Here is a 21643-nt window from a genome sequence, read left to right as displayed (position 1 = left end):
TCTATGGGAGCTAGAATTCACAAAGTTAGTGTTCACGGGCGAACCCGACCTGGTAGGGAGAAAACGACAGTGGATCCTGACCCTTGGATAGTGAGGCTATGCTGGGACACCGAAGTGCCGAAGTTACCTAGCCCAGGGGCTGCAGCTGCATAGGTCTGAAAAGACGTCGGGAATCCTCGTGCCGGACCATGAGCCTGGAAGGAAGAATTTGCTGGCAGGCGACCAGTGAAGAAAAGTTCATAGGATCCAAGCCTGGATCAAGGAAGAAGGAAACCTGAAAGCAGAGGGGACCAAGTTCTTGAATCACTAGCCAGTGATTAAGTGGGCACCAGGATGGCACCGGGCGAAGTCACCGCAGTCAGGTGAGTGGGCGCTGCTGGGCTCTGCAGTCTCTCGGACCAGGAGGCGTTGTCGGCGACCAGGATGGAGGTGCGAGCTGTCCCACGAAGGTTCTTGCTGTCGACGTCGCTGGACCCAGGATTGGGCAACAAGTCTTGGCAAATGCAAGGCCCACGCGGTGGACCTAAAATGGCGTCTCAGCTGGACCAGGAGGGTCCAGGGTACTTCTCCGATGGAGGGAAGCAAGGGCCAGTCTGGAGCAACCAGACCAGCAGCAGTGTTGTCGTCGGGCGTCGTTCGGAAGGCCACAAGCCAGCGGGCTAGTAGCCAAACAACGCGGTGAGCAGCACAAAGCAGAAGGGCCCCACGCCGATCGTGGAGATGCTGGGGGGCTGCTCTTCGGTGCTGGAGCTGCTCAGGGTGGGGGCTTCTCGGACCCCAAAGCACTCACCAGGAAATTACTCGGTGGGCTTGCTGTGCAGAAGTCGTGCAGTCTTGGCGATGGTCGGTCCCTCGAGGTCTCGTCGCACCCACGGTTCTCAGCTGTGCTGTAGAGGTGGGTAGAGGTCAGAGGTGCCAGGGAAGCCGGGTCTCGTCGAGCTGGGCAGTCGGATTCCGGAGGAAGGACGTGCAGCAGACCGCAGTGTTCTTAGATGGTGCCTGCGGATGCAGGGTGACTACTCCTTAGCCACAAGGGAGAATCTTGAGGAAGAAATCGTGAAGTCCTTTCGTGGAAAGTGGTATCTTGATTCCAAAGATGATCTGATTTGGAAGGGGGCCAGTCTCTACCTTTATCTTGGAAAAGGGGGCTGGCACGCGACTAAGTCCTGCCCTATGGGTGGGACCAGGAGGGGGGTGGTTACACCCACTTCCTTGGCGGGCTTTTCCCCAGCACAGGGTCTGGAGTGACCCTGGAACTGGTTTGAGCCAGCCTATGCACAGTGAGCACCGGGGTGCCACGTGCAGTCACCTTCCTCTGAAGCCCTGCCTACCTACAATACACAAAACCCTGTCTGGGACGGTGCTGGCACCGCCCCCTGGCAGGAAACCCTTTGTCCTTATCTCCTGCTCTGGGAGGACTCCCAGCAGCAGGAGGGCAGACTTGTGTCTCGGTGGCAGCATCCATTTTGTGGATGCTAAGGCTCTGTCTGACTTTTAACCGGGTTATAGGTTACATGCATGTCGTGTCCCTCTAGAAGGGTGGAATGCTAACCCCGTCGCCAGAATTGGCGAGGGGTTAGTATTGCAATTCGTATGACACCTTACTCGACATGTTTTGATAAAGCGATACCAGAGTTGGCATATAACCGCGAGGATTATAATGCACTTAAGAGTATATGGTATGCGATATCATGGAAACAGCTAAGGGATGGATCCCGAAAGCCGCAGACAGGCTCAGCTCATGCCAGAGCACTATCTCACACGATTCCAAGCACTCTGCCTTCAGGATTGTCAAGGCCTGCCATAGGAGTGACTGATGGGAGATCTGTGTGTCCATTTTTAGGGTTAGATATAGGTATACTATATCTAAAGCAAAGGGTGATTACACCACCTTGCCCCAGCTGTCGTGCAGCCAGTTGTGTCAGATTTGGATGGCCAGCCAGGGGTGGCATAATACATGCTGCAGCCCCTGGGTACACCTATGCCCTGGGTACCTAAGGTACACTGTACAGGGGCTGATAAGGTGACTCAGTATCCAATTGGATATGTACCTAGGGTACATGGAATCCATTTTACAGAGAGAGCAGTAGGCCTGGGGTCCTGAATAGCAGGGCCCCAGGTCAACTAAGTCAGAAAAGCAGCAAAACACCAGGCAAAAAGTTGGGGGCAACCATAGTCAGGGATCTACCTTCCTACAGGCAGGCAATCTCGGAAAAAGCTAGGCCAGAGGCCAAAAGAACCAGAGGGCCAATATCATACTTTGTACGACCTGACTTCTGCCACACAACGATAGAGAGGAGGTGGCGGCTCCGCCAACTTATAAAACCTTTCCAAGACAAGAAACTACAGGCGTACCTGAATAACCCAGCTCGGCTGAAAGTTATCAATGGAGAACAAACAACATTTTTCACCTCTGAAATCAAGGCGAAAGAATACTTGGACGGTATTAAATGAGAAAGATGATCCGGTTCTAAGTTTGTTTTCTCTTAGCGTAAAAGATGCAATGTAATAATCCGAAAAGTATTATTACTTTTTTGCTTGAAACTCTTTTTTCCTTAGCATAAATAAAAAAAAAAAAATTATGATAGAAATAGGGGCTATAAGGTTTCAAAATATACACGTTCTGCAGGGCGGTGGAAACATTTTATTAATAGCACTGGTCAGAAGTGGCACTTTCATCATAACAGACTAATTGAGTCTGCATGCTTCACTTTGGGGAGGGAGGGGTTGGGGGAGACTGGATAAGGGTGGAGAAAATACAAAAAAAAGGCAACCATTATTGTATGAAAAAAGACTGTAGGTTTGGCATGAAACTCATTCACGTAGAAGAATTAGTGTATAAAGTAAGCCAAAAAAAAAAAATACAACATAATATGGATAAGCGGAAAATATGTTCCTGGAACGTGGCGGGCCTTAATGATAGGGAAAAAAGGGCTTGGATGTGTGGGATATTTAGTCAAAGTCCATTTGATATAATTTGTCTACAAGAGACCCATATCCCTTGGGCAGAAAGATGTTTTGAGGGTCCCTGGATTTAATTTATTGGTGAATACAACTCACACAATGAGAACAAGAGGCGTTGCTATACTAGCAAAACCTTTTCCGGGACCGGCCGTACGTAAGGCAGCCGATCCTATGGGGAGGTGGGTCATCGCTCAGCTTAAGATTGGTATTACAATCTGCTCAATTTACGCCTCTAACCAGGACGACCCCTCTATTCTCATCGAACTCTAAATGGAATTAGCCTCCTGGCCCCAAACACTGATTTTCTGTGGGGATTTTAACATTTCTTTGACGAAAATAGGGTAACACAAACCCAAGAACAACACATATATACTGGTCGCAAACCTAAAGTATATAGAGCCATCTCTCAGCTTAAAGAAAGCTTAGGTTTAATTGACTTATGGGATATAAAAAACATCCTGACCCGGGATATACTTATTTCTCCCATCCACATAGTAAATACGTTCGGATTGACTACATTTGGCTATCAAGAGACTGCTCTGATAAGGCATTTATTAATCAGCTCCCAAAGATTATCTCTGACCATAATCTCTTATCTCTTACATTAGACATTGCTAATTTGAATAGACCTCGTTCATTGTGGACCTTCGATAGTAAATTACTTGTCAATAAAGACTACACTGACTATATTAAGATATGGACTCAGGGCTTTTTTGACTGTAACTGGTATATCCAGGGGTACAGTTTGGGACTGCTTCAAGGCTGCAATCCGGGGGGAGACAATAAGCTATGTAGCCAAGCGTAGGAAGGACGCTGATGAGGTTAATAAGGTACAGCTTCAAGAGCTAGCTAAAATAGAGGAGAAACACACTACTCTAATAATGCAGGGGGAAGACGGAGGATCTACTTTAAGAGAAATGCTGTGGCTCACTGGCTAGAGGCGGCAGACCCGGAAGCAGAGGACGGCCCGGGACCAGGGTTCAATTACCGACGCGGCAGGGTCGTGGACCAGGGTCAGCGGACTCGATAATTCTCGCCTCGGTGCCTACTCTAACCAGGGATTACACTTGGCAACTCTGGGCATTAGCTTGCCTCATCTCCGCAACGGCCCCCCACATTCGCCGGGGATGCCTGGTTTCACCTTGGAGATACCCAGTAGGGACCATCTCACAGGGAAAGCCAGGACGGGTTCCCCAGCGGTCTACAGCGCGGAGATACCCCATGTGGGGTGATTCATGCGCTTTACAAGACATTACATTACATACATTACATTCTCAAAACCAAGATAAATAGTAGGCTTTCCCAGAAGGCGGCCGAGACCTACCAATCCAACCGCAAAAAGGTTTATGAAGGCGGGGAGAAAGTAGGGAAGCAGCTAGATCTTCGTACCCGTCAGAAACAGTCTCTCAACTCAATATCTATTATTGAATTGGAGGGCCAGGATTATACAACACCTGAGGATATATTAGATATTTTTAGAAAATACTATGAAAATGTATAGAAAAATGAAGACACGCTTGATTCTGAAGCAATTAAAAAGGCCCTGACTAGTTGGCTGACCAAGCCCGAATCAAATATAGGTATAGATGAGATTACTAAGGAAGATCTTGAAAAGAGTATAACCCATATTGAAGTACAATTGGCCCAAACAGAACTAGCTTCGGGTAAAGCCGCAGGCCCCGACAAATTGGCGCTTGAATTGTATAACATTTTGGGTAATACTATAATACCTTTTTTATTAGATTTATATGTGGGAATTCAAGGGAGTGGCACTCGTCCGGATCCATGGAGAGAAACAAATATAGTTATATTCCCAAAAATAGATAAGCCCCCTAGTTTACCCTCTTCATATCGCCCAATATCATTAATAAACTCGGATTCGAAGTTGTATTCCAAGATTCTGGCTAATCGGCTCAGGGGGATCGTCGAACGTCTGGTCTCCCCATAGCAGCATGGCTTCATCCCAGGCAAGTCCACTACGGACCATACCCGTCGGGTTATAACGTTATTTGATGTCATAGCTGCAGATGTCGATGGTCCTCCTGGATGCCGAGAAGGCCTTCGACCGAGTTTCTTGGGAATTTCTATGGGCAGTGTTAGAACAAAATAACTTGGGACCCCGTCTTAGGAGATCTATTAGGGCAATGTTCCACTTTCCTAAGGCCAGGGTACTGGTGATGGGCCAGGAATCTAGCTTATTTGACATACTAAGAGGTACAAGGCAGGGATGTCCCTGCTCCCCGATTTTATATGCCCTATATATAAACCCTTTGATTTTGAAATTACTTGCTAGTGATGCAAATAAACCAATTATGGTTGGCCCCTATGACACCAAGCTATTGGCGTACGCCGATGATGTGGCGGTTGTAACACCTAATCCCACAGAGTCAATACCAGAAATTGAACAAATCACTCAAGTTTTTGGTCAAATCTACGGGTACTCTCTTAATCGGAGTAAAACAATGGTTCTTTGTACCGAGAATATTCTTTTCGAAGATCCTAAAAAGGTAGATAGTGTAGTGTATTTAGGAGTGTGTATATCCCCCAAGATAGGTAAGATTATCGAGTTAAATTACGAGCCCCTTCTCAAAAATATAAAGAGACTTAAAAAGGATTGACAGTTTACACCTCTCAATTATCGGGAGAGATAATTTTCTTAAAATGAATGTTCTCCCCAGGGTGCTGTATCTGTTTCGTGCTATCCCGTTAATTGTGGAAGATAAGATCATTAAAGCACTTGAGTCCCAAATGAGCAAATTTGTATGGAATTATGGGAAAGTAAGGAGATCTCTGCGATATCTTTCCCTTCCTTTCCTCAGAGGGGGCTTAGCAATCCCTAATATAGCATTTTATCTGTGGGCTACGCTGCTTCAGCAAATGACGCCGTTATTTGTCATAAAAACAACGCAATCAACCATAGAAGATAATTTTATACCGTCAATCTATGAGTTAGCAATAGGAAATAAGACTAAAGGCCTTCTATTAAAACAAGTTGAACCATCATATTTCAAAAAAGTAAATTTCAAGATAATAACTAGTGCTTGGAGAATTTGGAGGAAAACTACGAGGTATCAACGTTCCCAAATTTAATAAATATACATCGTTATGGTACTCTTCTGTGATACCAACACAACAAGCAAGGAAGGAGGCAGAGAAGGCAGCGTGCCCGGCCCGGGGAGAAAGCGTGTCCGGAGTGAGTCAGTGTGGCTTCGGAGAGAGCCAGAGACAGCCAGCCTGCCCGGAGAGAATCAGGGTGACCACAGAGAGCCAACGTGCCTGGACACAGCCAGCGTGCCCAGAGAGAGACAGTGTGCCCAGTGAGAGATTGTGCCCAGAGAGAGACTGTGAGCCACGTGCCCAGAGAAAGAGACCAGGCATGCCAGCGTGCCCAGAGACAGCCAGTGTGCCTAGAGAGACCCAGTGTGCCCGGAGAAAGCCAGTGTGCCCAGAGAAAGATTACCTGGGTGCCCAGAGAGACCCAGTGAGCCACGTGCCCAGAGCAAGAGACCAGGCGAGCCAGCGTGCCCAGAGACAGGCAGAGGGGCAGCGTTTCAACGACAAAGGCAGCTAGACGAGTGACCCAGAGAGGCAACGTGCCTAGAAGCAGGAGCATCGGAGCACTAAGGAGGAAACCTAGCAGGGCACGAGGGGTCGTGCCCGGAGACCCAACGGGAACGCACTCAGCCACCGAAGTACCGCGACCTGTCTGGCCCTTCCCCCATCTTGCAGCAAGCATGAAAGAGCAGGTAGCCGTGGGTGTGGAGTACATTTCAAAACTGATTAACCGAAACAAGACCCTGGACCAGGACAAAGTGGAGAAGTTCGGGGAGAAACTGACTGCCATCCTGTGCGAGAAGTACAGACCACTGATACCCGGAGAACCCCCTCAAAGGCCAGGCCTACAGGTGCATCCGCATCAACTGGAAGCAGCAGGTGGACGAATCGCTGCTGCGGGCCTGCGACGCCAGTGGCCTGGCCTACTCCGAGCTCCCCTTGCCCAGCGAGATGTCCCTACGGATCGACCCCAGTGAAGTCAGCTGCCGGTCTATGCTTTTTACTCTGTTCACAAGCAATTATGTAAAGCAGTATTGCTGATTGTCTATGGCAGGCCCTACAAAATTGTTTGACAATTCTAACGCACGTCCGATAACTTTTGCCTTCTACCTCCCAACTACTGTTTCTCCCACTACCTCCTAACTCCGTCTGACTACCGCTTCCTTCGTACCTATTTACATGACTCATTCTCATGTCTCTGGCCTCCTTCTCTCATATCATCGTGTGACCACATTCCCTCTTTTCTTCTCCTCTGCCGAATCCTCCCCTACCCTTTCCCAACACCGCGTCCTTCCACTCCTCCCTTTCCACGTCTCTCCCTCCACAGCTTCAACACACTGCCCTCCCTTGACTTCTCACGTGACTATCTGATTTACCTCTCTTTCTTTGCCCAATACGCCTCCTCTCAATTTCCCTCCCCCACCCAGGACCTTTCTCTATCTAAACATGGTCCCAACAATACAGCCCCCAGGCAGGAGATACGTGCCTCTGTTCAAGCCTTATGCACCTCATGCAACCTCCCCCCCCCCCTCTCCGCTCCTACTCTTTCCAGCTTCTGTCCTCTGCCCTCATCCCTCACATGCCCTTGCCCTTTGTCCTCACCCTGTTTTTCTGTGAACCTTAGACAGACTTCCTTTCGTCTCTATGGTTGTCTCTTCCCTTATCCTCACTCCCTCTCGTCCCCTACCCCCCACTACTTTCTCTCGCCTTTCACTCCTCCCCTAATTGTATTGCTGATTGTTTTATTTAATGTTTACTTGTTGATTTTCTTCTAGTATATTGTTGAACCACATTGTTGCACTTCCTGTCGTCTCTCCTATGGTCTCCTACCGCATCCTCCCTCTATTTATGTCTTTCCCTCTCTCCTCTCTCAATGTTTTGAGACTGAACTATTTTGTCTGATGCCCGATGGAGCTACTTGGTTTAGCTATAGGGGAGATGGGCCTTGGATTCCCTCCTTGGGCGTCACCTACCCAGTCAGTCTTTAGGCAGACTTCTTTTCGTCTCGCCTTATTGTCTCTTCCCTAGCTCCTATCCTCTCTCCCCTGAATCTCTCCCCTTGCCTGCTACTCTGCCTACCCCCTGTACTTTGTGCCCTTTGACTAAGCACTCCTTCTCCCCTTGTTGGGGAAAGATCCAATATTTATACTCTGGAGTCTCAGCGAACCCGCTGAGTGAGTCCACTGCGCCAAGGGAGCCACTCACACTTGAGGTATGGTATTACATCCCTTGCCAAAGCACTCCCTCTCCCCTTTTTGGGGAAGGATCCAGTATGTAGGCCTTGGAGTCTCAGAGACCTCTCAGAGAGTCCACTGCGTAAAGGGAGCCTCTCGCAATAGAGATAGGAAAGGGATACCACTTCCCCTGGGATCACAGCTTACTGGACTTTGGACGTTGCCTTGACTCGTCTACCGGTTTGTGTCCCCGTCACCCTTCCCCTCTTCTCCCCATGCTGTGACTCTCACCCTCCCCTCCACTTTCCCACCTTCATTATCTGTCTATTTCCCGAATGCAGACGGCCCACGATGTGGAATAAGTCCTGCACACCTGATTCACATGCTCTATGAATGCGATAAATTAACACCTCTTAGACAAATGTTAGCAGGTTTTTGGCAAGAAGTGTTTGGGCATACAGTAGCTGAATCTTCGACGCTCTATATTCTGGGATATGACAATACTAAGGAAGAGGAAACATGTCTCTTCTTGGGAACTGCGGTATATAGAATAATCCTCACAGCTCGTTGGAAGGACTCCGATCCCCCTAATTTCCAAATTTGGCTGACTCGGTTTTTAGGTATTTTTAACCAAGAGAAGGCCATTTTTGCGTGTAGAGGGAAGAAGGCCAGAGCTCAAGGAATTAAAATTTGTGATCCTATCGAAATTTGGAATAATAGTAATAGATTTTCATAATTAATTGACATTTTGGGGGATAGTTGAGTAAAAAGTTGTATTTTATAATTGTATAAAATCTGTCTTTTAAATTGTTTTAAACTATTAGTATGGTCTTAAAAAATCTTCTTGGACTTTTATATTTTTGATATCTCCTCTTTAATACGAGTCGCTTATCCATATAAGATCCTTTTTTTAATTCTTTATATGAAGTTTTTATGGTTATCTACGTGATAATTATTTCTATAATATGTCTGTCTCTATTGTACAATTTTTTCAAGTGTTGCCAAATAAAGATATTAAAAAAATAAAAAGGAAATTCCAATGCGCAGAACTGCTGACATTGCACATTCTCTTCGGTGGCGAATAGATCTAACCAAGGATACCCCCACCGCTGAAAGAGACCTTGCACCATCTCAGAGTGAAGATGCCATTCGTGATCCATCATGCAGATGTGGCTGAGTTTCCAGCCTGGCGTTCAGGAAACCTGTCAGGTGTTGAACCACCAGGGATATTCCCTGATGTTCCAGCCATGTCCAGAGGCAGAGGGCCTCCTGACATAGGGTCCACCATCCCACCCCGCCTTGTTTGTTGCAGTACCACATGGCGGTGGTGTTGTCCGTGAACACCTGCACCACTCTTCCCTGGACAGAGGGAAGGAATGCTTTGAGTGCAAATCGCCCGAAGCTCCAGAAGGTTGATGTGGAGCCTGGACTCCGCCAGAGGCCTCTGATCTCCGCCTCCCCCATGTGGGTGCCCTATTCCAGAAGTTATGCATCAGTCACTACTGTGAGCTCTTGTTGAGGAAGGTAGAGGGATCTGCCATAGACATAATCCTGGTTCGGTAGCCACCACTGCAATTGGTGTGCAGTGCCCTCCGAGATCTGGGCGCAATCAGACAGATTCCCCTGATGTTGTGCCCACTTGAACTTCAGGTCCCACTGCAGAGCCCGCATATGCCATCTGGCATGGTCCACCAGTAGGATGCAGGAGACCATCAGACCCAGCAGCCTGAGGGTATTCCTGACCGATACCGGGGATAGAGGCTGAAAGATCGGAATCATAGCCCAAATATCCCGGAATCGCTGTTCGGGAGGATAAACCTGAAACTGTGCTGAGTCCCGAACCACTCCGCTGAAGAGGAGAGTGAGAGAGGGTCAGGTGCGACTTCGGGACGCTGATGGAGAACCTCAGCCCGGGGCCAGCCCGCCTTCAACAGCCAGTCGTCGATCTAGGGGAAGACTGGGACCCCTGATCTGCGCAGATAAGCTGCGACCACCACCATCGCTTTCGTTAACACCAGAGGGGCACTGTAAAGGCGTAAAGGCCAAAGGGGAGCACGGTAAACTGAAAGTGCTCATGGCCTACCGTGAACCGCAGGTAACGCCGGTGTGCCGGCAGGACGGGGATGTGAAAGTAAGCCTGCTGCAAGTCCAAAGCTACCATCCAGACTACAGGGCAGTCAAAACCTGAGAGAACGGCAACATTTTAAACTTCTCTTTCTGGAGGAAGCGGTTGACGTTCCTGAGGTCTAAGATAGGACGCAGGCCTTTGTCCTTCTTGGGTACCATAAAGTAGCGTGAGTAACACGCATGACCTACTTCTGGCACAGGGACCTTTTCGATAGCTCCCTTGGCCAAGAGAGCTGCAACTTCCTGGCGGAAAAGGGCAAAGTGGAGTGCTGGTGGCATGGAGGGGGTAGTCTCGAAGGGGAGGGAGTAGCCCCTTCAGATTATCTGCAAAACCCACCTGTCCGACCTGGTGTTTTGCCAGTGAGGAAGCTGATGGCGAATCCTACCGCCAACTGACCTCTGGTGGCCCTGAAAGGTCGGACTAGGAAGGTTTGGAGGCTGCTGCAGGGGGTGGGAGGGCATGGGTGGACTTGCTTGCCCGCTGACCCCCAGACTTGCATCGCTGGGTCCCACGCCATGCAGACGAAGGGTAGCTGGCGCGGCCGCGTGGCAAGATTGGGTGGAACGAGGTGGGGCAACCCTTCTGTAGCTACAAAAGGGGCGAAAAGCAGACTGCATGGGACGAGAGGTTGCCACGAGGCCCAAGGATCTGGCCGTAGCCCAAGAATCCTTGAAGCATTTTGAGCGATGAGTCCGCCTGGTCACCGAACAGGTGACGGCCATCAAAGGGCATATCCAAAAGGGTGGCTTGGACATCCCCAGAAAAACTAGATGTCCTCAACCAGGTGTAGCGCCTCAGGGCTACTGACGTGGAACCCGTTCTGCTCAGAGTCGGCGGTATCCAGCCTTCACTGAATGGTGAACTTAGCTGCGGCTTGACTCTCTGCCACTCCGTGTGTGAGAATGGCCCTGGGCCTCCTCCCAGCACTATGGCAGCACTTGAGCAACCGTATCCCACATTGTATGGGTATAACAGCCCAAGAGGCATGTAGTGTCAACCGACCACAGCGCTAAGCTGGCGGAAGAAAACATCTTGCCAAGGTGGTCCAGCTGCATAGATTCCATATTTGGGGGAGCAGTAGGAAAGGCGCCCTTAGTAGACGAAGCTTGGACAACCAAGATCTTGGGGGTAGGGTGTTCAGAGAGGAAAAGTGGGTTGCCTGGGCCAGGCGGTGGTGTCGGGCAATCATCCTGTCTACAGGAGCATCTGTGCTGGGTTTGGATCAAGTGCCCAGAAGGACGTCGGTTAGGGTTTCATTAAAAAGGCAGCAGGGGCTCCGAAGAGGCCGCTGACTGTTGAAGTACCTCTATCACGAGGTTAGTCCTGACTGCCACCATAGGAAGCTCCAGGCCCAAGGTGTCAGCCGCCCTACGCAAAACCACTACGTACGAAGCTCCATCCCCCATAGCCAAGGTGGGTGGCGGAAGGGCTTTACTGCACTTACAATGTCTAAGAATGGACATAGACAATGTAGGGGTACCTGTACCCTCACCATTGACATGGAGCAACCAACTAGAGGAGTGGCTGAACTATGCCATAGGCAGTGGGTTGTAGGCATGGCACACAGGGATGTGTGCCATGTAGACTTCACTTTTTTCTGCACCAAAACACAGAGCCTGCAATGGCAGTTTGTCAGGCTACAGGGCCTCCAAGGGTGGCACAATATGTGCTACAGCCCTTTGGGGCCTTCCCTGGTCACAGTGCCCTTGTAAATATAAATGTAAATCCATATTTGTAAAGCGCAAACTACTCACCCTTACAGGTCTCAAGGAGCTGGGGGCCGTAGTGGAAATTAAGTGAGCAATTGCCCAGAGTCACATGGTGCTGTGCTGAGCTGAGCTGCAGCCGGAGCCGGGGATAAAACGGTGAACCCTGTGCTCCGAAGTCCGCTGCCCTGGCCGCTGCATCACACCTCTCCACTTTGGACCCATGGTATAGTTTACAAGGGACTTACATGTGGTCACAGAGTTGCGTTTTTGGGTGTGCGTGGTACAGATTTAGGGAAAGAGCATAGGCCCCGGGTAACTAGTTGGCATGAAACCAGGACAAAGTTGCTCAAAAAGCATCAAAATGCGGCAAAAAGTGGGGGCAACCATGCAAAAGGGGTACTTTCCTACAGGTTTGTACTGCACACACAGTTAAATGATAGTGTTCTTCTCATGGCACCAAGAGCCTATTTATCAGAACTTCGCTAACTGATGGGCTGCCTGTGGAATTATATGCCACTTACTTGAACAAACTGGTGCCCATGCTTACCAACATATATAACTCAGGAGGAGCGGAGGGAAGTCTGCCCACAAAATTACGAGAAGCAGTCATTCTTGCCAGTCCTAAGAAAGATAAGTACCCAACACATACCTCTTCTTATAGACCTATGTTGATTTTAAAGTCGATCAGCAAATACTGAATAAGGTTTTAGCAAACAGGTTCTTTCCTAGAGTTGGGAAACTAATCCATCAGGACTAAACTGGCTTCATATCACTGAACAGTACAATGGAGAATATTACAAGACTCATACAGGTATTGAATAATACTAAGAGAAACCCCTAAGGCCCTGGTATTATCACTGGATATGGAAAAATCCATTGCCCTCTTACAGTGGGAGTATCTGTATACAGTAATGACTGTTGAGGCTGGGGACAGGGCTTTCTGGGATGGGCTAGATTGCAGTATACCAACCTAACAGCCAAAGAACCGGTAAATATATATCCACGTCTGGCATGGCTAGAAGGGGTAACAGAAAGAGTTGCCGATTGTCCCTGGTCCTCATTGCTATTGGGGTGGAGCCACTGGCGGCTACTGTGAGGTGAGAGAATTGCTAGCAACAAATCTACCTCAATAACAAACTTGTTTACATATATATCCTTGAATACAGATGCTATATTATTGTATCTTAAGGGAGAGGAGGGGGATGTCAGAAATATGTTTAGCACTTTCAGGACAGAGTCAGCTGGGCTAAATCCAGTGGCAACCTGGTTAAGGGCTACACTGAAGGTAAAAAGACCACTCCCAAAGATTTTATGTGACCTTAATGCATATTTATTTAAGCACTCTCACATAATTACCTTGTGAAATCACGCGAGAGCTCCGGGGAGAAGATCCAGTTTGCAACTGCAGCACAATCCACTATCTGTGTCCTGATCATTTTATCGACAAGCACAGCTATCATCTAAGTAAATACAAAAGGGAATTCTGATTAAAACCTAGGTTTACATTTCACGTTACAACAATATGTGTCCAGTTTGATACTCATGCCAATTGTACAGCTTGCCAAAAACGTTCTCAGTGCAAAACACAGAAATAAAGAATGCAACCACTTAAGTGCCCCACGAAGGAAGGTAAGAATAAGGTGGAATAAGAATAAGCTGAAACCTAAATTAATCAATGTTCAGCAGACAGCTGAACATTGATTGATTTAGGTTTCAGTACATTTTAACCTTTTAAAATGAACAGATTGTTTTCCTTTTTTCCCCCCCAGAGTTTTATAGCGCGAACTAGACCCGAAGCTTTCGGGTGTCAGAGCGCTTTACATGAGCACCAGTTTCGTTACATAAGGACACATTTATTTTTGATAGGCACGAGGAGATTAAGTGATTTGCCTAGAATCACAGGATGTTGAGCTTCGTTGCAGAGACTCAATTGCCTGCACTGGAGACACCAGACATTCCACCTGTGATGCGGAGATATCTAATCCTAACCAAGGTGCTTCCAAGAAAATTTAGTACAGGAACCCTTTTTAATTTGAGTACACTGTATGAATTACTGCATTCTGAAGAATTGGTTTTAACACACAAGGAGGAGTTAAAAAAATAAAAATTGAACACGTACTTGCAAAGCCAATAGCTCTCCCCTTTATAACGCACACAAGCTGATAAAAATATTTACAAACACAAAAAAGTAGCAAACATTTAAAGGTTGTATTAATTTAATATTTTCAATATATATAAACGTATGGTTTATATTTTGAATGCAGGAAATTTAAAGAGAATCTAATAGGCTTGTTGCATGTCATCTAATTAAAAAATAACAGAGGACAACTTGCAGTGATTTAAAAGGATGTAAGAACAAGTTACTTACCTTCGGTAACGATATATCTGTAAGAAACAGTAGTTAGTATTAGATTCCTTACCTTAGAATATCCCCAGGCGTCAGTCTGGATCCGGAAACTTTTGCGTAGCAGTACCCCTGCGCGTCGGTAGGCGTCGTCTGCAGGCGCCCCCTGCGGCTCCGCGTCGTCGTGCGCCGTGATGACGTCGCTGGAGTATATAGACGCCGCCTCCGCGCGCTGACGTCAGTTCTTTGCACACAGCTTTTCCGCGCCAGAACACGCAGAGCCATGTGAGAACCAACACTGGTGCCATGTGAAACTAGGGCCCTGAAAGGGATGTCCTTAACCCTAGGTATCAGTTCGCAGAACGGGGAGGATGGGTGGGGCGGTAAGGAATCTAATACTAACTACTGTTTCTTACAGATATATCGTTACCGAAGGTAAGTAACTTGTTCATCTGAAAGAAACAGGTTAGTATTAGATTCCTTACCTTAGAATAGATACCCCAGCAATACCAACCCCGGTGGGGGGTCTGCGAACCAATACAATCCTACACCAGAAAATCCTGGAGGACCGAACGGCCAAAGAAGCCGTCCCTCCGGACTTGACTGTCCAGGCAGTAATGCCTCGCAAAGGTGTGCAGCGAGGCCCATGTAGCCGCCTGGCAAATGTCCTGCAACGGGACTCCCCGGCCCAGGGCAGTAGTAGCCGCCGTGGCCCGAGTGGAATGGGCCCTCAGCCCAACAGGAGGCTCCTTCCGAGCCAAAGAGTAGCATGCTTTGATGCACAGGACGACCCACCGAGAAATGGTTCGTTTCTGTACCGCCCTTCCCTTCTCACCCACGTAGCCCACAAACAGTTGGTCATCCACCCGGAACTGGCGTGTGCGATCCATATAGAATGAAAGCGCACGTTTTGGGTCCAGACGATGGAGCCGCTCCTCATCTTTTGAAGGATGCGGAGGCGGGAAGAAGGAGGGTAAGGTGATGGACTGCCCGATGTGAAAAGCAGAAACTACTTTGGGCAGGAAAGAAGGTCTAGTCCTAAGAACCACCTTGTCAGGATGAACGGACAAGAAAGGAGGCTTAACAGAAAGAGCCTGGAGCTCACTCACTCTCCTGGCAGAGGTGATGGCAACCAGGAAGGCCGTCTTTAAAGTGAGAAGACGGAGAGGACAGGAATGAAGCGGCTCAAAGGGAGCCCACATCAAGAATGTCAGAACCAGGTTCAAGTCCCACTGAGGCATCACGAACGGAACAGGTGGATACATGTGCGTGATGCCTTTCAAGAATCTCAGTACAATAGGGGACTTGAATAAAGATGGCTGATCAGGTAGCCTTAAGAAGGCGGAAAGGGCAGAAAGGTAGCCCTTGATAGTGCCCAGAGCAGAGCCCTGCTGGGCAAGAGAAAGAAGGAAGAGGAGAACCTCGGAAAGAGGGGCAGAAAGGGGATCCACAGCCTTTGCTGTGCACCATGCCACAAATCTGTTCCACCGGCAGGCGTATACCGACTTTGTGGAGGGACGCCTGGCTGCCAGAATCACATCACAGACTTCAGGAGGCAAGTCGAATGGCCTCAACTGTCGCCGCTCAATCTCCACGCATGGAGGTGGAGGCTGGACAGGTTCGGGTGGAGGACCGTCCCCTGCTGCTGCGACAGAAGGTCCTCCTGAAGGGGCAGGCGGATCGAGGGACCAACTGACATGCTGAGTAGCTCGGGATACCAGTATCTTCGAGCCCAGTCCGGAGCCACAAGGATAACTTGGGCCCGGTCGCGCCTGATCTTCTTCAGCACTCTGGGCAGAAGTGGTATAGGCGGAAAGGCGTACAACAGACCGCAACTCCACTCACGCCGAAAGGCGTCGCCGAGCGAGTGCCGTCTTGGAAACTCCAACGCGCAGAACTGATGACATTGCGCGTTCTCTTCTGTGGCGAATAGATCTAACCAAGGCTCTCCCCATTGCAGAAAGAGGCCTCTCGCCACGTCCGAGTTCAGACGCCATTCGTGATCCACCGAGCACCGACGGCTGAGTTCGTCCGCCCTGGCGTTCAGAGAACCTGCCAGGTGTTGAACCGTCAGAGTCACGCCCTGACGTTCCAGCCATTGCCAGAGGCGCAGAGCCTCCTGGCAAAGGGTCCACGACCCCACACCGCCCTGTTTGTTGCAGTACCACATGGCGGTGTTGTTGTCCGTGAACACCTGCACTACACTCCCGTTGACAAAGGGGAGGAATGCCTTCAGTGCTAGGCGAATCGCCCGCAGCTCCAACATGTTGATATGGAGCCGGGACTCCGCCGGAGACCAGATGCCTCTGATCTCCGCCTCTCCCAAGTGGCCTCCCCAGCCCTGGAGGGACGCGTCCGTCAGAACTACGTGCTCCGGTTGGGGAAGGGAGAGGGATCTGCCTCTGACCCAATCGAGGTCCGTAAGCCACCACTGCAACTGTCTCGCAGTGCCCTCCGAGATCAGGACATGGTCGGACAGGTTGCCCTGATGCTGGGCCCACTGAAACTTCAGGTCCCACTGCAGAGCCCGCATCCGCCACCTGGCGTGATGCACCAGAAGGATGCAGGAGGCCATCAGCCCCAGAAGCCGCAGCGTCAACCTGACCGAAACCCGGGACAACGGCTGAAAGATGGGAATCAGAGCCTGAATATCCCGGACCCGCCGTTCCGGAGGATAAACCCGAAACTGCGCCGAGTCGAGAACCGCTCCGATGAAAAGGAGCTTTTGAGAGGGACACAGGTGTGATTTCGGCACATTGATGGAAAACCCCAGCTCGTGCAGGAGGTCTGCCGTCATCTGAAGGTGGTGGACGACTGTTTGGGGCGAGCCCGCCTTCAACAACCAGTCGTCGAGGTAGGGGAAGACGGAAACCCCTAACCGGCGCAGATGAGCTGCGACCACCGCCATCACTTTCGTGAACACCCGTGGGGCGCTGGTAAGGCCGAAAGGGAGCACGATAAACTGAAAGTGCTCGTGGCCTACCGTGAACCGCAGGTAACGCCGGTTGACCGGCAGGACGGGGATGTGAAAATACGCATCCTGCAAGTCCAACGCTACCATCCAGTCTTGTGGGTCTAGAGCAGCCAAGACCTGAGCCAAAGTCAACATCTTGAACTTCTCCTTCCGGAGGAAGCCGTTGACGTTCCGTAGGTCCAAGATAGGACGTAGGCCCCCTTTGTCCTTCTTGGGTACCAGAAAGTAGTGGGCGTAGCAACCACACCCTACTTCTGGCCCAGGAACGCGCTCTATGGCCCCCTTGGCCAAGAGGGCCGTAACTTCCTCCTGCAGAAGTGTCAAGTGGTCCCCCGACACGCGGTGGTTCTGCGGTGGCATGGCTGGAGGAGTGGTCTCGAAGGGGAGGGAGTAGCCCCTTCGGACGAGCTGCAGCACCCACCTGTCCGACGTGATCGTGCGCCAGCGGGAGTGGTGATGGCGAACCCTGCCACCCACTGGTGTCACATGGGCCTGAAAGCTCGGACTAAGAAGATTTGGAGGCTGCTGCGGGGGGAGGTGTGGACTGACCTCGCCTCTGTCCCCTACCGCCACCCCGGCGGAATCCACGGGCGCCACCGCGCTGAGGAGCGTTCTGCGGTGCGTGGCTGGCAGCACGTGTGGGACCGCCCCTTCCGTGGCCACGAAAGGAGCGAAACGAACCCGCTTGCTGGCGCTGGGTCGAGAGACCCAAGGACTTGGCCGTGACCCTGGAGTCCTTGAAGCGCTCAAGCGCGTTGTCCGCTTTGTCGCCGAACAGGCGACTGCCATCGAATGGCATGTCCATGAGGGCATTCTGGACATCCGGCGAGAAGTTGGCAGATCTCAGCCAAGCATGGCGACGAATCGTCACCGTCGTGGACATTGCCCTGCCCAGCGAGTCGGTCGTGTCAAGACCACACCGTATGGAATACCGCGCCGCGTCCCGCCCTTCAACCAAGGCCTGGCTGAACTTGTCCCGCACCTCCTGCGGGCATTGCGGCAGACACTCCGCAACCGTATCCCACAGAGAGTGAGTGTAGCGGCCTAAGAGGCATGCGGTATTGCAAGACCGCAGTCCTGCACTCAGAGACGAGAAGACCTTCTTGCCAAACTGGTCATACCGCTTAGATTCCCGATCTGGTGGGGCCGTCGGGAATGCGGACTGGGAAGTGGAGGCCTGGATCACCAGACTCTCAGGGGAGGGATGGGTGGAGAGGAAGGCAGGGTCGTCCGAACACGGACGGTGACGCCTGGCAACGTTTCGATCAACAGGTGAACCGGAAGCGGGCCTAGACCATGTGCCCAAAAGTACATCCGTCAAGGCATCATTAAACGGCAGCAGAGGCTCCTGTGGGCATGACTGCGGTTTGAATAACTCGGTGAGGATGTTAGGCTTCACCTTAGCGACGGGGAGCTCAAGGTTCAAGGCCTTGGCAGCCCTCATCAGTACCACCGAATAGGCAGCCCCAGCCTCCGACGCCACAGTGGAAGGCGAGACAAACCCAGGGTTAGGCGATTCGTCCAGACCACTGGCATCACCTAAGTCACCTGCCCAGTCCACGTCGTACTGGCATTCTCGTGACAAAGGGTCCTCAGACCCCTCCCAACCCTCTCCATAATCGTCCTCGTCGCCATAGTTCGAGTCAACGATATAGACCGGCTCCTCGGAGCCAAGGGGCCCCAACGGCGCCGGACTCGGCGTCGGACGATGCCGGTCCGACGCCGTGTCAGGAGTCAGAGAGGGAATGGGGGTGGCGCCGGAGCCCCGACGCCGGCCGGAACCGACGGCGGAGTCACGGCGCCGCGCGGAGGCGGTACCACGGGTTGCCCCGATGGAATCGGCGCCGGAGAGGCCGGTTGACCAGCCGGCGACGACCCTGAAGGGCCCAGCGGCGCCGGGGCCGGAGCCGCCGGCGGCGTCGGGGCCGGAGCACCCGGCGGCGTCGGGGCAGGTGCACCCGAACCGCTCGGGCCCCCAGACGGGACCGACGGGCCCGCAGGCGCCGTAGGCCCCGCCGGAGGAGACAGCGCCCTCATAGCCATGAGGAACTCCTCAATCTCCTCGCGCGACGCGCCTTCCCCAGGGACCGACTGGTATGGGGCAGACGGCGTCGGCGACCCACGCGGGGCCGCGGGCACCCGAACCCCCGGCCGCATCACGCGGGCGTCGGGGGGAGTCGGGGGTACGATGACGACGCCCCGACTTCTTGTGTCGCTTACCTGAGGAACCGGAGGAATGGTGACGACTTCCGGAGCGCTCATGGCGGCTCCGCGATCGCTCTCTCGACCGCTCCCTTGACCTCCGGCCGGACCGGGACCGCTCTCGACGCGGGGCCGACACCCGGAGCTCGAGCAGCTTGCGGGACCGCTCCCGCCTAGCCTTACTCGTCAAGGCCCGGCAGTCGACGCAGGATTCCACGTCGTGGTCCGCGCCCAGACACCGGAGGCAGAGTCGATGGTGGTCGGTGACCGACATCAGGCGGTCGCACCCGTCGCAACTTTTAAAACCGGGCATCCTACCGGCACCTGAAAGAGTTAGATGTAACAAAAACTTGGTCAAAAGACCGGAGTACTGCTCTTCGGATCTGCGCTAACTGGCGCGGAAAAAAGAAGAACTGACGTCAGCGCGCGGAGGCGGCGTCTATATACTCCAGCGACGTCATCACGGCGCACGACGCCGACGACGCGGAGCCGCAGGGGACGCCTGCAGACGACGCCTACCGACGCGCAGGGGTACTGCTACGCAAAAGTTTCCGGATCCAGACTGACGCCTGGGGATATTCTAAGGTAAGGAATCTAATACTAACCTGTTTCTTTCAGATTAGATGTTATAGGTAGTTAGTAAGGAAGTGCCTGAATTTAAAATAAAACGCTTGCTATGGTCAATTACTTTCCACAGGACTCTGAACTGGAAAAAGTGCTTAAGCCAACTGGTATGGCAGCCCATGGAGAAGATTTGTGAGGCTCTGTCAGACGACTCCAACTGAGGCGAGTACAAAAGCCCTCTAGCCTCCTCCCCTCATAACGGCTGCCTAAGGGTATGAAAGCCTGGGCTTTCATGCAACATATGGACCACAGGATATGAAACAACAAAATAAATCAACCCAATAAAGTTTGTTCTTTAGTCAAACCCTGGCAAAATTATATCAGTTGTACTTCGAGGGAGAAACTGCAAGAGGGGTAGGAGGCTACATAGTGTTTAGGGGCAGGATTATTAGGGGATGCAGCAGATGGGGACAGAGCATGAAAAAGCGTGCGCTCTAATGGAATGCTCAAAGAAAGAAAAAAAGTAATTACGAATTTGAGCTGTGCACATCTAAGCTCGGGGGGGGGGGGGCGGGGATCAACACAAGAAGAAAGCAAGGTAGCCATAGTGACAAGCAAGTCTACGAATAACCAGCAATGAGCGGACTGAAAGCCCACTGCAAAGACTGATGTTGTACACAACATGTATTCAACAACTGTCTGTGAGACCTAAAAAAAGAAAAGAAATTGAAAGAAAAAGCACAGGCGAAGTCAAGTGTTCGCCCAATACCTGTGCTCCAAAATGGTGGATGCACATGTGTGATCAGGAAAGATGCCATCACTCACTGTATGATGTGATGGGAAGTAGCAAAGTGTGAATGACCGTTAAAGACCAAGAGATGACTAGAGTTGACCTAAAGACCATCTACATGTACTTTGTTAAAGAATTTCTTTGCCCACATAAAAATGGAAATGGTGTCAAAGTTGTCTTGAGGACAGACCTATAAATACATATCTGGATAAAACACTGCGACATTTCTAATCTAAAAATGCCCTTATCTGAAAAACACTAAACCCGCCAGATGCAAGCCTACTGGATGGGTAAGTCTGGTGCCATATAGTGGGGAGAAAAAAAAAGCTATTTACATGGAACTGTAGTTCTACAGTATTTGTATCTTTCATAGATTCACAACTTTGATTCACTTCCCATGCTTAAGGTTAAAGACCTACTCTAACTTTACATTAGCAGTACAAAGCACTGTCTGCCTCAATGGCCTTTAAACAGAGGGACTTTAGCAGCACATTCCCCTCATCGGGAAAGACTATCTTCGGGCAGTGAGGCGAGTGTGCCCTAGGCCTCACCCCTTCCAGAGGCCATCGCATCTTAGATTTCTAGCACAGGTGTTAAAATCATTATAGGACTAAACTGATCTCTGTCCTTTATTCCTGGAGTAGGAATGCATGTGATCTATGGAAGATCCCACCAGGTAACTTTTCTACTTCAATATTGGACCTTTCATCGTTTCAGATGCTTGAAACAGAACAGCGAGT

The 21643-nt window shown here is 50.8% G+C and overlaps 1 protein-coding gene across 1 annotated transcript in view; it reads right to left on the bottom strand.

Annotated features, from left to right (window-relative positions):
* Nucleotides 1-21643, bottom strand: part of NCBP1 (nuclear cap binding protein subunit 1) — an 832716-nt gene that overhangs the window by 268090 nt on the left and 542983 nt on the right. Inside the window, exon 19 of the mRNA XM_078676323.1 lies at nt 13386-13489. Coding sequence (XP_078532449.1) covers nt 13386-13489 — 104 coding nt within the window. The remainder of the gene's footprint in view (nt 1-13385; nt 13490-21643) is intronic.

The sequence above is a fragment of the Lissotriton helveticus genome, chromosome 2_1 (assembly GCF_964261635.1).
Source record: "Lissotriton helveticus chromosome 2_1, aLisHel1.1, whole genome shotgun sequence".
Taxonomy (NCBI): Eukaryota; Metazoa; Chordata; class Amphibia; order Caudata; family Salamandridae; genus Lissotriton; species Lissotriton helveticus.
This window is presented reverse-complemented; position numbering and strand designations above follow the sequence as displayed.